This window comes from Nycticebus coucang, chromosome 2, assembly GCF_027406575.1.
Source record: "Nycticebus coucang isolate mNycCou1 chromosome 2, mNycCou1.pri, whole genome shotgun sequence".
NCBI lineage: Eukaryota > Metazoa > Chordata > Mammalia > Primates > Lorisidae > Nycticebus > Nycticebus coucang.
This window is the reverse complement of record NC_069781.1, coordinates 166,124,723-166,141,817: the sequence shown is the minus strand read 5'-3', so window position 1 is coordinate 166,141,817 and position 17,095 is coordinate 166,124,723. Positions and strand designations below refer to the sequence as shown.

General features: G+C 47.2%; 1 protein-coding gene and 1 non-coding gene across 2 annotated transcripts in view; one reads left to right on the top strand and one right to left on the bottom strand.

The window, feature by feature from the left end:
* The first annotated feature begins 267 nt into the window (after window positions 1–267).
* RANBP10 (RAN binding protein 10) overlaps window positions 268–17,095 on the top strand; it is a 69,874-nt gene continuing 53,046 nt past the window's right edge. Inside the window, exons 1-2 of the mRNA XM_053604355.1 lie at window positions 268–610; window positions 1,384–1,495. Coding sequence (XP_053460330.1) covers window positions 376–610; window positions 1,384–1,495 — 347 coding nt within the window. The 5' untranslated portion in view covers window positions 268–375. The remainder of the gene's footprint in view (window positions 611–1,383; window positions 1,496–17,095) is intronic.
* Window positions 12,392–12,498, bottom strand: LOC128579966 (U6 spliceosomal RNA). The gene has a single exon (XR_008378333.1). It is a non-coding gene; the product is annotated as a U6 spliceosomal RNA (small nuclear RNA).

Here is a 17,095-nt window from a genome sequence, read left to right as displayed (position 1 = left end):
CCCAGAACTGAGGCAGGGAGATAAACAGAGGCCTTGGGGGAGGGAGCTCCGTGGGGAGGCCGGTGCCGCTTTGCCGGCGGGAATTGTAGTTTTCGGTGTCCCGAAGTCTCAATTGTTCAGGGTAAAGACTGAGCAGATTTGTACTACATTTCCCACAGTTCCCTGCCAGCCTGAATTGGTCCGCCTTTGGAGTGCTTTGCATTATGGGATATGGAGTTTGAAATGTGGCTAGGAGTGGCGATGTCCACAGAGAGGTGCCGGACTTGGACTCGGTTTCCCTGCGGCCCCGGGAGGCTCGCGGGCCATTGGCTGAGCGGCGCGGATCTGGTCCCGCTCCTCCCCGCCCTCAGTGACACAATAGCAGCTCCCTCCAAGATGGCGGCGGCGACGGCGGACCCGGGAGCTGGGAACCTGCAGGCTGGAGACTCCTCCGGCGGGGGCGCTGGGGGCGGGCTGCCGTCTCCCGGAGAGCAAGAGCTGAGCCAGCGCCTGCAGCGCCTGTACCCCGCAGTCAACCAGCAAGAGACGCCGCTGCCGCGCTCCTGGAGCCCCAAGGACAAGTACAACTACATCGGCCTCTCCCAGGGCAACCTCCGCGTCCACTACAAAGGTATCCGCGTGTTTGGCGGGGGGGAGACAAGGCCAAAGCGTCTGCGGGGTGGCCGTGCAGCCTGGCCTCTGCCCCATCACGTCCCTTTCCGTGCCTGGTTTCTCCGAGTTAGTTAGGCCTTGGCCCTTGCAGGGTGTCCAAAGTGGTGGAGCTGACCAGGCCAAGGGTTTAGTGCCTCTTCCGTTCTGCCCTGACACACCTGATGTCAAGAGAACTACAACAGGTGTCCATACCCAGTGCTGGGATAGACCTTCCACTCCTGGGCTGGCTCCAACTCCAGCTGAGTCCTTCACCACTGCTTAGTTTGGGGAGCGTCTGAAGAAAGGGGTGGTCATATCCCCACTATTAGCCTCAGAGGCTTGTAGGCTTGCCCGCCTGCTAGGCATCCCGCCTGGGCCTGGGATTGTGGGCTAGAGTTGGGGGGGTGGTTTTTTCCAGGTCTGCCTCCTTCACCTGGTCTTCCAGGTGGGGTGTCTGGATTCTGGAGAGATTGCCAGCAGCGCTAGTTATCTCTTATGCACTCATATTGCCTATACCCTTGTTTCGTTTGTATGGAGGACAGTATCTCAGGTAGGGCTACTATTCTTAGGAGGAGATGAGTCAAAGATGGGAGGTGTATGTGTTTACTCAGTTGTCTAATTATTCCTTGGACTGTGTAAGAACTTCCTCTGGCCATGGAGGGGTGATGTTGCCATAAAGCAGAGAAGAATGAGGCTTCCATTTGCATTTCTTCTGCTGAAATTTCCACAAATTTCTTTGCCTTCTCCTATTAGGTCATGGCAAAAATCACAAAGATGCAGCCTCAGTGCGTGCTACCCACCCCATACCTGCTGCCTGTGGCATTTATTACTTTGAGGTGAAGATTGTCAGCAAAGGAAGAGATGGGTAAGCCCCTTATTACCACCTTCTTTCCCCAAACACTGAGCTGTGGTCAGAGTTTGATGTCTCCTGGCTGCCATTTGTGACTGATGTGAACTACTGAGCCATGTGGGTCTAGGCTGGCTCTCTTCCCTAATTATGGAGATAGTCTGGTTTAAGCAGTAGGCCCAGATGACAAGTAGGTTTGTTGTAGGTAAAGTAGGGGACTTTTTTTTAGTGATGATGTAATTAGATATATTGTAAATGGGGGAAACAAATAAAAGTTTACATTTAAAAAATCAGCTTTGGCGGCCCCTGTGGCTCAGTGAGTAGGGCGCCGGCCTCATATACTGAAGGTGGGGGGTTCAAACCTGGCCTGGGCCAAACTGCAACAACAAAAAAGCTGGGTGTTGTGGCGGGCGCCTGTAGTCCCAGCTACTTGGGAGCCTGAGGCAAGAGAATCACCTAAGCCCAGGAACTGGAGGTTGCAGTGAGCTGTGTGACGCCATGGCACTCTACCAAAGGTAAAATGAGACTCTGTCTCTACCAAAAAAAAAAGAAATCAGCTTTGAGAATGGAGTTTCCTCCATTAGTATATGGTGTTTGTGACTTCCCTCCCTTTATACTCTTGCTGCATTCGAAGTTCTTTTATGATATTTAGTCACATAGAGGCCCTAGTAAGCTTCAAAGGAATAGTAGAGTTTTTGCAGCATTCATCAGAGCTGTGATAGCCACTTGTCATCTCAGGGTAAACAGCATACTCATGCTTAGAATCAGGTGATCTTGCTGCTCATAAACTTGTTTTGCAGTCCAAGGCCTTGAACACTAGTTGGACCAGCTTTAGGAAGGTTCTTATTAAAGTCAGACTTAGGGAGACTCCCTATTTTAGGGTGACCTAAGCAGATAGAGGAAATTATAGGGGAGATTTTTTATTTTTCTTTCTCTTCTTTATTCTCCCAGTCTTCCCTTTTTCCAGTGATTGTGACAAGGCAGGTGTTTCAGTTATGAAATAACATGATTGCAACTGCCTTGGAAAGGCTTCCTCTTCAAACCTTAGGTTTGGCATGGGAAGTTTGCCAACCCCACCAGTGACCTTCGTGCCAGCCCTGACTGTGGTTCTGAACATTCAGAATACTTCTCTCCTAGGGACTGTCCCCCTATGGTGCATGCAAAATGCCTGGGCAATATACTATGCTGGAGGCAACACTGTCAGAGTCAGAGCTTTGCAAGCTTCCTCAGTGACAGTGTAACTTCTCTGCTTGGGAGGGCTATGTGATCTTGGGTAGATCTTGGAGCTTCAGTCTCTCTCTCTCTCTCTCTCTTTTTTTTTTTTTGTTTATTAAATCATAGCTGTGTACATTAATGCAGCTTCAATCTCTTCATTTGTCCTGTGGGGAGCTAGGCTGGCATCTAAGCTTCCTAAACTCCAGAATTCTATGATTCTGTGATTCTAGAATTCTATTCTAGATCCTAGATTCTATGAATTCTATTGTAGAATTCTATGATTCTATGATTCCTACTCATAGGAAGCTATTATAGTTTTCAAACTTGTGTCCTCATCTAGTGTGTTTATAGATAGGAAACGTCTTGTTATTAGAGGGCTTTAAAGCTCTTATTTTTTCCTTCTGCCATGTTGATATAAGTGCATTTATTTATTTATACTTATTTTTTTGAGACAGAATCTCACTTTGTCATTCTAGGTGGAGTGCTGTAGCGTCATAGCTCACAGCAACCTCAAACTCCTGGGCTCAAGTGATCTTCTTGTCTCAGTCTCCCAAGTAGCTGGGACTGCAGGCACCTTCCACAATGCTTGGCTAGTTTTTTGTTTGTAGTAGAGATGGGGTCTTGCTCTTGCTCAGGCTGGTCCTGAACTCCTGAGCTCAGGCAATCCATCTGCCTCTGCCTCTAAGAGTATTAGGATTACAGACGCAGGCCACCATACCTGGTCCCTATTCATGTATATTTAGGCTAGTCTCGAACCTGTGATCTCAGGCAATCTATCCGCCTCAGCCTCCCAAGTATTGGGATTACAGGCGTGAGCCACTGTGCCCGGTCAACATTTTGGATTTAAGTGGATCTTGCTGGAAAAGGCCCAGGGTCATGTTGCTTTACTGTAGGTGTTGCCTGCAAGTCTAAAGAAAGTTTGGCATTTATTCCCGGCATTTTACATGTGGTAAAGATAGTGATTTGGCTTATCTGGAAATCTCAGTTTTAAAAAGTTCTCAGGTCATGTATGCCTGTGGTGGTTCACTTCAGTTGACCACTATCAGGTGGTGAGTGTCTGAATGGCCCCCCGTGGTCTCATTATGGGATCCCTGATTCTTGTGGCTGGGATGCAGGTAGATGTTAGTATGGACCAGGTGTGGTTTTGAGGAAGCAAAGCACAGTTGTAGGGACAGGCAAATGTTGTACTGGTTGATTCCTCTTTCCCACTGATTTTGGAGGTATGTTTCTGTTCCTGGGTTAGTCTTTTTTTTAGAGACAGAGTCTCACTTTATTGCCCTTGGTAGAGTGCTGTGGTGTCACAGCTCACAGTAACCTCCAACTCCTAGGCTTAAGCAATTCTCTTGCCTCAGCCTCCCCAGTAGCTGGGACTATAGGCACCTGCCAGAACGCCTGGCTATTTTTTTGTTGCAGTTTGGCTGGGGCTAGGTTTGAACCTGCACCCTTGGTATATGGGGCTGGCACCCTACCCACTGAGCCACAGGTGCCTCTCTGTTCCTGGGTTAGTCTATAACCCAAGCATTAACTGATTTTGTAGCTTTCTTGTGTTAGTTTGATCCTCATAGCATTTCTGGAAAGTGGCTAGAGCAGATGATGATGTACTCATTTTGTAGGTGAATCCTGAATCCCTGGGATGTTTGGTGGCCTGCTCTGGCTGCAGGGCTTAGAGTATGCAGCCTAACTTATCAGATGTCCTCACCTGATCCCAGGCACATGTGTCCATGCTGCTCCTGCCTGCCTTTATAGCTGCTATTGCATTCCTTCCTTGGGTAGAATGAAGCAACGTCTTGTTGGATTCTTATGGGATTGCAGGGTTAAGGGACAGAACTGAAAGTTGTGTAGGGCTGTTTGGGGCCAGAGAAGTGTGGCATGCTCTAGGCTGGGGCTGATCAACTTTTTGTTCAATTGACTCTAAGCTTGTTTTCTGTAGATTTGAGTACACCTCCTTTGTAAAAGGTATTTGTAAACCCAGTTGTTAGTATCAGTGTTCTCCAGAAAGGCCTTCGTTCTGACAATATCTTTTGTACGAGAACACATTAAGCTAGCCTGGCACTGGGGCTCATGCTTGTAATCCCAGCACTGGGAGGCTGAGGCAGGTGAAATGCCTGAGCTCACAGGTTCAGCACCAGCCTGAGCCAGAGTGAGACCTCATCTCTAAAAAAAAATAGCCAGGTGTTGTGGTGGGTGCTTATTGTCCCAGCTACTTGGGAGGCTGAGGCAAGAGAGTCGCTTAAGCCCAGGAGTTTGAGGTTGCTGTGAGCTGTGATGCTAGGGCACCCTACCCAGGGTGACAAAGTGAGACTCTGTTTCAAAAAAAAAAAAAAAATAAAGGACACACTAAGCTAGTCTAATCAGAAAGATTTCATTTCAAGGGTTCATAGAGTATTTTTTTCTTCTTCTTTTTTTTAATTTATTATTTATTTTGTAGAGACAGAGTCTTACTTTGTTGCTCTTGGTAGAGTGCTGTGGCGTCATAGCTCACAGCAACCTCCAACTCCTGGGCTTAGGCGATTTTCTTGTATCAGCCTCCCAAGTAGCTGGGACTACAGGTGCCCATCACAACGCACAGCTATTTTTTGTTGCGGTTTGGCCGGGGCCAGGTTTGAACCTGCCACCCTTGGCGTATGGGACCGGCGCCCTACTCACTGAGCCACAGGCACTGCCCAGTTTATAGAGTATTTTTATACCTACTGTGTACCAGGCCCTACAGTAGGTATAGGGGGAATAGAGGTAAAGTCAGCGCAGGTCAGCCTTGTCCTCGGGCCCACTCAGTAGACAGTGGACTGAAAGGCTCTCTGCAGGAGGAAGCAGAGCCTGGGCATAACTGAAGGATGAGTAGGAGTTCCCTAGCAGGTGAGACCTGTTGGACTTATGAGTCTGATTGGTAACTAGTTTGACATCAGGGTGCTGGGCTTTGTGGGCACTCCCCAAATATAAGAGAGAGGTATGGAGAAGGAGAGGTTGTGTTTGAACTAAGAGCTTGGCACAGACTAATGGGCTTCAGCTGAATTTTGCCGAGTCACCAGGGCTGTAAACTCTGGAGCAGTTCTGGTGGGACAGAGAGACATCAGACACTGCCAGTGGTGCCAGGAGATAAGTGGCACCCGGATTTATCTTTCCAGGAACCCAAAGAGGCCCTGAAGCTGAGGGTCACTGGGGTGGAAGCAACTTCCTCAGGCTGAGTTCATGGACCTGTGGGTGTCCCTGGCTTTTAGTGATGACACACTGGTAGGTGTGGCTGGCCAGGCTGACATGCTACAGTGTCCCTCAAAATAGACTGTAACATCATCCCAGTGGCAGAGGCCTCCTGGCATGTGATGGGTGGCTCTAACAGTGAGCCTGGGCTAGAGCGCTGGATGGTGGTGTGGAGAGGGTGGGGGCATTCTTTTTTTTTTTTTTTTTTTTTGTAGAGACAGAGTCTCACTGTACCGCCCTCGGGTAGAGTGCCGTGGCGTCACACGGCTCAGGGCAACCTCTAACTCTTGGGCTTATGCGATTCTCTTGCCTTAGCCTCCCAAGCAGCCGAGACTACAGGCGCGCGCCACAACGCCCAGCTATTTTTCTGTTGCAGTTTGGCCAGGGCTGGGTCTGAGCCCGCCACCCTTGGCATATGGGGCCTGCGCCCTACTCACTGAGCCACAGGCGCCGCCCGGGGCATTCTTGCAGTTGGTGCCTGGGGCTTGGCCTTGAGCAGGGGTCTCCGGCCACAGCCAGCCAGCTTTCACTTGCTCCTGCAGCTGACTTTCTTTGGCCAGGCCACAGTGCACTCATCCATTCATTCCACACACCAGGGCTCTGTGCCCATTGTTTTGTCCCAGGCCTGGGACCCAAGAGGACAGACGTGTGGGTTGTCTAGAGAGGCCTCACAGGTGTTGTCAAAAGGGTCAGTCCATGGTGGTGCAATATTCAGGAGTGGCCTGGAGGATAGACTTCCTGCTATGCTGCACAGTTTGGGGAAAGCTTCATAGAAGAGGTGATGACTGCTGACTCCAGAAAGAGGAGTTAGAAGAGTGTTCCGGGTGAACAAAGTGGGAAGCAGATGCTTTAAGCAGAAGAAGCAGTGCATGAAAAGATGTGGGATACGGAGCATGAGGTACACAGGGGCCAGGTGGAAGGTACCTTGTGTACTGTGGCCAAAGAGTGTGGACTTTATCTTGAGGGCAGTAGCACTGAGGGAGGGCCCTGGGTGGGAGGGGGGCTCTTGATCAGCCCATGTTGTTGAGAGTGGATAGGGAAGAAGAGACCCTGCTGGTCTGGTTTAGCCAGGCCCTTCTAGCTGAGAGCCCTGTCCACTGTGGGCCAGTGGCTTTAAGTCCTTGGCCGTGGACATAGTTTTCTCACAGCAGTTGTCTTTTCTCTCTCTTGGCTGGCCTTTTCCCTTTCTGGTGAGATGCAATAGTGGGGATGTCGAGGACTGGTGGTCAATAAGGCTTCTTGGAGGTGAAAGGACACTGCTTGTGCTGGAGTTTTCTGGTATTTTGGTTTTGCCAATTCCTATCTGAAAGATAACACAAACATCTTCCTCTCACAAGTCAGAATCACCCAGAGTTATTTTCCATGGAGACTTAGAGCGCTACTCAGTTAATTAAGATCTCGCCTGCCACATTTCTGGCCTGGAAAGCGCCCTGAATCCAGGCCTCTATAGCCTAGAGACAGCCTATGGTTGGCCTCTTACCCTGTGTCCCCCTCATACCAGTCTGTGTGCATTATACAGTGTTGCGAAGTTTGGTGCTCCTATGTGGACCTGAAGAAAGCCTTTTTCTGCCTTCCTTGAGAATTAGGTACTGTCCTTGCCCAAGGCAGGTACAGATAGTGGTTGTGCCCTATTCTTCCTGGCTGCCTTCTGGAGCTGATGGCCTCACAGGCAGGTGCTGAGCTTTGGGCTGCATCTCTCCCCGAGGCGACACATTGCACCATTTCTACAGGCATGAACTATTTGGATTCTGGAGCATCTTGGAGTGTGGGATAGGGTTAGCACTAGCTTACCTGTGTTGGGCGTTAAAGCACTGGTCTAGTTGGGCACACTGGGATGTAAATTCAGGATGAGAGAACTGGAGTCCACATGGTGGCCATTTTTCTGGTAGGACCTCTGACTATTCACTTACTATGTGTTGCCACCCAGGCTCCAGCAATGACCTGAGAGCGGGGAGTGTGGCTTTCTTCTTTAGAGCTAGGGCCTTCTTTCATCAAGGACTTTCCTAGAGAAATTCCTAGAATTTATTTTACTCTCCCATTCCTATTTTTTCATATTCTGGAATGTTTGGTTCTTTCCTAGACGGGTTACCACATAAGGGAGATTCCCTATTAGAAGGGAAGCAGGAAGTAATCAGGCTGTTGCTCAAGAAGGTGAACATAGCTCCATGTGGCAAGTGCTACATGTATTCCTATTCTGGAGACATTGAGGAGGAATAAAGGGCCCCAGGGGGTCTTTGTGATTGGGGTCAAGTTGGAAAGAAGGGACTCAATCATGGAGAGAGAGATAGATACCTGTGTCTGAACACAACATGCCCCTCTGCCTCTCCAGAAATTCAAAATCCACTTAAAATGTTTTTGTAGGTCTAAGATCATTGGCGTTGTGACTTGGTGATAGAACAAAGCCCAATGTTTCTGTCATGAAGGGGCCAAAACAAAATGCTCTGGACTGTGTAGGGAGTGGGGCAGCAGCTAGGGAAGCCCCTGGCACCTCTCTTACATCGTACTTCCTCTCTTCCCTCTTGGATTTAGAGACAGCTTAGGCTTTCAGGGAAGTTTAGATTAGGTTTGGGATGGCAAGTATCAATGCTCAAATACCCACAAAACACCCTCAGCTTCCATGGCCGACATTACTGCTTGACAGTAGCATTTGTTCTTGTCCAGATAGAGCCCAGGAGTTTTCTCAATGCACAGCCTCCAGGCAGGTGGAATTTTTTGGTCAGTTTCATCATGAGATGAGACTTATGCACCCTGAGGACAAAGGTAGTGGGAAGATGAGAATTGGATAGAAGTGTAGGGGTGCCCAGTTGGTTCAAGGGCTCAGCTTGTTTCTTCTAAAGGACATTGCCAAGGCAGAGCTGACCCAAGAGGAAGGATACAAAGAGGATGGTTTGTTGAGTAGAGTTGATTGTAACTGTTTACAAAGCCAGGTGTCTGAAATTGGCATGGGGTGTTTTTTAATAAATGCTCTGTTTTGGCTAGTTGCAGTGGCTCATGCCTATAATCCTAGCATTTGGGAGGCTGAGGAGGGTGAATTACCTGAGTTCACAGGTTCAAGACCAGCCTGAGCCAGAGGGAGACCTCATCTCTAAAAATAGCTAGGCATTGTGGTGGGCGCCTGTAGTCCTAGCTACTTGGGAGGCTGAGGCAAGAGACTCTCTTGAGCCCAAGAGTTTGAGGTTGCTGTGAGCTATGATGCCATGGCATTCTACCCAGGGAGATAAAGTGAGACTGTCTCAAAAAAAAAAAAAAAAAAAAAAGAAAAAAGAGTGCTCTGTTTTAAAAACTGTTGTGTCAGGGATTTATCAGTAGTTATATTTGCTTTTTCTTGTAATCAAAATGTATTTTTATCTTACTTATAGGTAATTTAACTTGAAGGAATACATAAGGTAGTCAGTATCTAAAGTGTGCATTTTATTTATATTTATTTATTTATTTTGAGACAGAGTCTCGCTCTGTTGCCCTGAGTAGAGCATGTTATCATAGCTCACAGCAACCTCAAACTCTTGGGCTCAGGTGATCCTCCTGCCTCAGCCTCCCAAGTACCTGGACTACAGGCACCCGCCACAATGCCTGGCTAATTTTTCTGTGTTTAGTAGAGACAGGGTCTTGCTCTTGCTCAGGCTGGTCTTGAACTCCTGAGCTCAAGCGATCCTCCTACCTCGGCCTCCCATAGTAAGGATTATAGGCATGAGCCACCACTCCCAGCCCATAGCATTCAGTTTAAAAATAGCAGAGTGATAGAGAAACAGAGGTTTAAACAAATGTAGATTTATTTCCATTATGTACCAATAGGGGTAGGGGCAAGTACAGAAAACACAATTTTTTTTTGAGACAGCATCTCACTCTGTTGCTCTCAGTAGAGTGCTGTAGCATCATAGCTCACAGCAACCTCAAACTCTTGGGCTTAAGCAATTCTCTTGTCTCAGCTTCCTGAGTAGCTGGGACTACAGGCACCCACCACAACGCCGGCTATTTTTTTTGTTTGTTTTTAGCAGGCCAGGGCTGAATTTGAACCCACTAGCCCTGTGCACATGGCTGGCGCCCTACCCACTGAGCTACAGGCATCTTTTTTTTTTTTTTTTGAGATAGAGTCTCACTATGTTACCCTGTGGTGCTATGGCGTTACATCTCACAGCAAACTCCAACTCTTGGGCTTAAGCGATTCTCCTGCCTCAGCCTCCCAAGTAGCTGGGACTACAGGCGCCCACCACAATGCCCGGCTATTTTTTTGTTGCAGTTGTCGTTGTTTAGCTGGCCCAGGCTGGGTTCGAGGGTTCGAACCTGCCAGCCTGGGTTTATGTGGCTGGCACCCTACCCACTGAGCTATGGGTGCTGCCATAGATATTTCTTTCTTTTTTTTTATTTTTTGTTTTTGCAGTTTTTTTTTTTTTTTTTTTTTATTGGCCAGGGCTGGGTTTGAACCCACAACCTCCGGTGTATGGAGCTGGTGCCCTACTCCTTTGAGACATAGGCGCCGCCCTCCTTTTTTTTTTTTTTTTTTTTGAGACAGAGTCTTCCTGTGTTGTCCTCGGTAAAGTGCTGTTGCGTCACAGCTCACAGTAACCTCCAACTTTTGGGCTTAAGCGATTCTCTTGCCTCAGCCTCCTGAGTAGCTGGGACTATAGGTGCCCACCACAATGCCTGGCTGTTTTTTGTTGCAGTTACCGTTGTTTAGCTGTTCGAACTCGCCAGCCTCGGTGTATGTGGTTTAGTGCCAAGCCCAGAAAACAGATATTTCAAATAGAAAGGGGGTTAATAAATGAGCTTTGATGTTTATAAAATCATTAGGACTTAGAGTTTCCATGCACTGTTGGGCTAGATAACACGTTACAGGCAAGCAAATTCAAGGCTAACTCCTGCATGAACTCCTGTAACTAGTGAGTTAAGGGTAATGTCTGAGTACCTAAGGGCATTCGTAATGTCCACACACAGCTATGCTCTAGCTCTATAATTACCCAAGCCAGAAAGTAGAGGTTAGGGCCCACAGCCTACTAGATGTGAGGTCTAATGAGAATACTAACATTAAGCTGGGTGCCAGTAGCTACACTCTCTAGTTAAGGACGTTTGTTTGTTTGGTTTTTAGAGATAGGTTCTTCTGTTGCCTAGGTTGGAACTTTGAACACCTGGGCTCAGGTCATTGATCTTCTGGCCTCAGCCTCCCAAGTTTTGAGGACTACAGGCACATACCACTATGCCTTTTCTTTTCTTTTTTTTTTTTTAGAGACAGAGCCTCACTTTGTCACCCTTGGTAGGGTGCTGTGGCGTCACAGCTCACAGCAACCTCCAGCTCTTGGGCTTAGGCAATCCTTTTGCCTCAGCCTCCTGAGTAGCTGGGACTATAGGCACCTGCCCACAAGGCCTGGCTATTTTTTGTTGCAGTTTGGCTGGGGCTGGGTTCGAACCTGCCACCCTTAGTATATAGGCCTGGTGCCTTACTCACTGAGCCACAGGTGCCACCCTAAAAAATTTTTTTTGTGGGCTGGGCATAGTGGCTCACTCATGTAATCCTAGCACTCTAGGAGGCTAAGGCAAGAGGATCCCTTGAGTTTGTGAGTTTGAGACCAGCTTGAGGAAGAGCAAGACTCCTGTCTCTACTAAAATAGAAAAATTAGCCAGATATTGTGGGGGGTGCCAGCTGGGGGGAGTCCCAGCTACTTGGGAGATTGAAACAAGAGGATCACTTGAACCCAGCAGTTTGCGGTTGCTGTGATCTAGGCTGATAGGCAACAGAGTGTGAATCTGTGTAGGCAACTCTGGCCTAGGCAACAGAATGAGACTCTGTTTAAAAAAAAAAAAAAAAAAAAGGAAAAATTAGTTTGGCATTGTAGGGGGTGCCTATAGTCTCAGCTGTTGCTGAGGCTGGTCTTAAACTCCTGAGCTCAAGCAATTCACCTGTCTCTGCTTCCCAGAATGCTAGGATTATAAATATCAGCCACCATGCCCAGCCTTGAGGCAGGAGGATCCTTGGAACCCAGGAGTTTGAGGTTGCTGTGAGCTAGGCTGATGCCATGGCATTTTAGCCTGGTACAACAGAGTGAATTTTTGAGACAGGGTCTTGTTATATTACCCAGGCTGATCTTGAACTCCTGACCTCCACTTGTCAAAGTGCTGGGATTATAGGCAGGAACCACCACCACAGACAATATATTTGATTTTTGAATGCAGCAGATCTGGAAAGTTAAGGTTTGGTAATTGAGACCCTGTCAGAGGTTTAGAGGAGTTCAGAACTCAGGGTGTGTGACTAACCTTCCTACGGCCACCAGAGGGGTTGTCCTTCCCTTGCTAGCTGGTGGGCTATCTAGGTGTTTTGATGTTGCTGGTGACAGTGGGCACATGAGGGTCTCCTGACCCTTGCTCAGAACCACTTTTTATATATGAGCACATCCTGACTAGAGGCTTCTTTGTTTTCTGTCCTGTTCTTCCTTGGATAGTGTTGGGTCATGGCAGCTCTGTAATGCCATTCTTTTTTTTTTTTTTTTTTTTGCTCAAACCCTAAAACAGTTAAAAAATATGGAACGCTTCACGAATTTGCGTGTCATCCTTGCGCAGGGGCCATGCTAATCTTCTCTGTATCATTCCAATTCTAGTATATGTGCTGCCGAAGCGAGCACTGTAATGCCATTCTTTTCAGTGGGGAGCTTGCATAGAATTGGGCATAGTGGACAATTGTATAGCTTTCTGGCAGAGGGGCATGGTGGGGTATGGTTGCTGGAGGAGCAGCTTAGTGTTACGATGGACTGTGGCTTTGATTGGACCCATCAGACTATGAAATAAAAATCCCTGGCCCTCGCCTGTAGTCCCAGCTACTCGGGAGGCTGAGGCAAGAGAATTGCTTAAGCCCAGGAGTTGGAGGTTGCTGTGAGCTGTGTGAGGCCACGGCACTCTACCGAGGGCCATAAAGTGAGACTCTGTCTCTACAAAAAAAAAAAAAAAAAAATCCCTGGCTCTGAATATTAGCTCTCATTTCACCTGAATGTCAGTTGGTATTTTTCTTTTCTTGAGACAGAGCCTCAAGCTGTCACCTGGGTAGAGTGCCATGGTGTCACAGCTCACAGCAACCTCAAACTCCTGGGCTTAAGCGATTCTCCTGCCTCTGCCTCCCAAGTAGCTGGGACTGTAGGAACCTACCACAATGCCTGGCCTTTTTTTGTTTGCAGCTGTCATTGTTGGTTTGGCAGGCCCAGGCTGGATTTGAACCCGCCAGCTCAGGTGTATGTGGCTGGCGCCTTAGCTGCTTGAGCCACAGGCACCGAGCCTGTCAGTTGGTATTTTTCCTGAAGTATCTTCCAGGGACCAACCTTTTATAAAGGCTGTTGATTTCTTTATCTGGGCAGATTCTGATAAGAACAAGATTGCCAGCTTGTTGAGCTGTGGGTAAGGTGTTAGATGTCAAGATGAAACTGTCAGATGAAATTCTGGGACGTCTCGGGTGGGGGGCATTGATGACTGGTCTTTTCACCTGAGTAGCCAACAGTGCTGGCACTGCACTGCAACCCTCAAGAGCCATGAGGCTGAGGACTTTTGTCTTCTCTTCTCTGTCTTCATCACTTCCTGTCAGGGCTCTGTGGCTGGTGATAGCCCATTAATGAAGCATAAATTTAAATGATTAAGGGCGGCGCCTGGAGTAGGGTGCTGGACCTATATACCAGAGGTGGTGGGTTCAAACCCAGCCGCGGCCAAAAAAAAAAAAAAAATAAATAAATTTAAAAATGTTTTAAAAAAGTATTCAATGTACTCAGTACTATTATGAACCAATTTATACTCACACTTTCAAATGAAAGATAAATCACAATTATAGCCCAGGATGGAGGAGTGAAGTGGAGAGGGATGGGAGGGGATGGGGGAGGTTTGATGGAGGCAGGGTGGGAACACACCCATGGTGCATATTGCAAGGGTACATGTCAAATCTTTTAAGCATAGAGGATAAATGTCTCAACACAATAAATAAATGAGGTGTATATTAACTAGTTTTTTGTAAGTATTCCAAATTGTATTTAAAATCAGCACATTGTACCCCATAAATGCATTAATGTATACCTGATCTATGTGTTTATGACTTAATAAAATAAAAATAAAACTGTTTAAGCTTCATAGTTAGTGGTTCATGTAGCTTATGCAACAGTTATTAAGAGTACCCATAGGCCAGGCACAATGGCTCATACTTGTAATCCCAGCCCTTTTTTTTTTTTTCTTTTTTTTTTTTTGTAGAGACAGAGTCTCACTTTATGGCCCTCGGTAGAGTGCCGGGGCCTCACACAGCTCACAGCAACCTCCAACTCCTGGGCTTAAGCGATTCTCTTGCCTCAGCCTCCCGAGTAGCTGGGACTACAGGCGCCCGCCACAACGCCCGGCTATTTTTTTGTTGCAGTTCGGCCGGGGCCGGGCTTGAACCCGCCACCCTCGGTATATGGGGCCGGCGCCTTACCAACTGAGCCACAGGCGCCGCCCTCCCAGCCCTTTTGGAGGCCAAGTTGGGAGAATCTACTTGAGACCAGCCTGGACAACATTAGCAAATCCTGTCTCTAAAAAGAAAAAATTAGCTGGGTGTGGTGAAACACACCAGTATTCCCAGATACTTGGGAGGCTAAGGCAAAAGCATAGCATGAGCCCAGGAATTCCAGGTTAGATGAACTATGGTTGATGGGGCCACTGCATCTAGTGTGGGTGACAGAGCTAAACCCTGCCTCTGAAAAAAAAAAAATAGCCAAGTGCTGTGGCTCACACCTGTAATCCTAGTACTTGGGAGGCGGAGGCGGTAGATTGTCTGAGCTTACAAGTTCAAGACTAGCCTGAGCCAGAGCAAGGCCCCAGCTCTTAAAAAAATAGCCAGGCATCGTGGCAGGTGCCTGTAGTCCCAGCTGCTTGGGAGGCTGAGGCAAGAGGATCACTTGAACCCAAGAGTTTGAGATTGCTGTGAGCTAAGATGACACAGCACTCTACCAAGGGTGACCAAGCGAGACTCTGTCTCAAAAAGAAAAAGTCTCCATAGGCTTGCTAGCTTATAAAATTCACCTTTCCCTAAGAAGAAATTGGTAAAAGTAAGAAGAACTGGGTATGTGTCTGTCACTCTTGTCATTTACTCCGTGCTAGCAGTGAGGCACACCTAGACCTGGTGTAAGGCTAGAAGACTTTGATGCTTTCTTTTTCTTTCTTTTTTCTGTTTTTGAGGCTGAGTCTCACTATGTTGCCCTTGGTAGAGTGCTATGGCGTCACAGCTCACAGCAACCTGAAATTCTTGGGCTTAAGCGATTCTCTTGCCTCAGCCTCCCAGGTAGCTGGGACTACAGGCACCTGCCATAATGCCCAGCTATTTTTTTGTTATGGTTGTGTTTAGTAGGCCTGGGCCAGATTCGAACCCGCCAGTCCCAATGTATGTGGCCAGCGCCCTAACCACTGGGCTATGCCGAGCCACTTTGATGCTTTCTATCGAGCTTTATGCCAGGACCCTCCTTTTCTCATCAGGCAAGCCAGATAAGGTTCAAGCTGGCATGCAGAGCTATAGGGGTGTTCTTAGTGTTACTGTGTATATGTGATAAAATATATATGACAAAAAACATTCCATTTTATTCATTTTTAAGTGTACAGTTTAGTACACTGATCATTCACAATGTTGTGCAACCATCACCACTATTTCCAAAACTTTTCCAGTATCCCAAACAGAAACTCTGTACCCATTAAGCAATAACTCTCCATTTCCCTGTTCCTAGCCCCTAGTGACCTCTGATCTACTTCCTGTCTCTATGAATTTGTCTATTGTAGATAGTTCACATACTTGGAATCCTATGCCCTTTTGTGTCTGATTTATTTCACATATCATGATGTTTTCAAGATTTATCTAAGTTGTATGTATCGGAACTTCATTCTTTCTCTTGGCTGAAAAATGTCCCATTGTATTTACATATACAACATTTTATTTATTCATTCATCTGCTGATGGACACTTGGGTTGTTTCTACCTTTTGGCTATTATAATTCTGCTCTGAACATTGGTATACATACTATTTGAGTCAATTTCCGGTTTCTTTTCTCTTGGCACATATAAGATACGGGTCTTTCTCTGCTACCCAGGCTGGAGTACAGTGGTGTCGTCATAGCTCATTGCAGCCTTGAACTCTTGGACTCAAGTGATCCTCGTGCCTCAGCCTCCCTAGTAGCTGGATCTATAGGCATGAGCCACTACACCCATCTAATTTTTAATATATATATATATATTTTTTTGAGACAGACCTATGTCACCCTTGGTAGAGTGCCTTAGCATCACAGCAACCTCAAACTCTTGGGTTTAAGTGATTCTCTTGCCTTACCCTCCCAAGTAGCTGCCACCACAGGCGCCTGCCACAACGCCCAGCTATTTTTTGGTTGCAGCTGTCGTTGTTTAGCAGGCTCGGGCCAGACTGGAACCCACCAGCCTTGGTGCATGTGGCTGGCACCCTACTGACTGAGCTATGGGCATTGAGTCAAATTTTTAAATTTTTAAAATTCTTTTTTATTTCAGATTAATACGAGGTACAAACCATTAGATTATGTAATTTACTTGTGTTGACAGGTGAAATTCACTCTTTTCAATTCTTTTGGGTGTTCACCCCAAAGTGGAAACGCTGAGTCATATGGTTAACTTTTTGGGGAACCACCTAACTGTTTAACAGAGCAGCTGCACCATTTTGCATCCTTATGAGCAATGTATTTAGTCTTCAAGTTTTCTCTACATCCTTGCCAAACATTTGTTACTTTCTTTCTTACATTCTGTTCTCCCCCTACCCCACTTTTTTTGTCTGAGGCAGGGTCTTGTTGTCTTGCCCCAGCTATAGTGCGGTGGGGTCATCATAGCTTACTGCAACCATAAACTCCTGTGCTCAAGGGATCCTTCTGTCTCAGTCTCTCAAGTATCTGGGGAATACCAGCGCCTGCCACACCTGGCTAAATTGTTCTTATTTTTATTTATTTTTTATTTTATTTTTTTTGAGACAGCGCCTCAAGCTGTCACGCTGGGTAGAGTGTAGTGGCATCACAGCTCACAGCAACCTCCAATTCCTGGGTTCAAGCGATTCTCCCACCTCCGCCTCCCAAGTAGCTGGGACTATAGGCGCTCCCTACAACGCCCGGCTATTTTTTGGTTGTAATTGTCATTGTTGTTTGGCAATGCCTGGCTATTTTTTGGTTGTAATTGTCATTGGTTGGTAGGCCCGGGCTAGATTCAAACCCGCCAGCT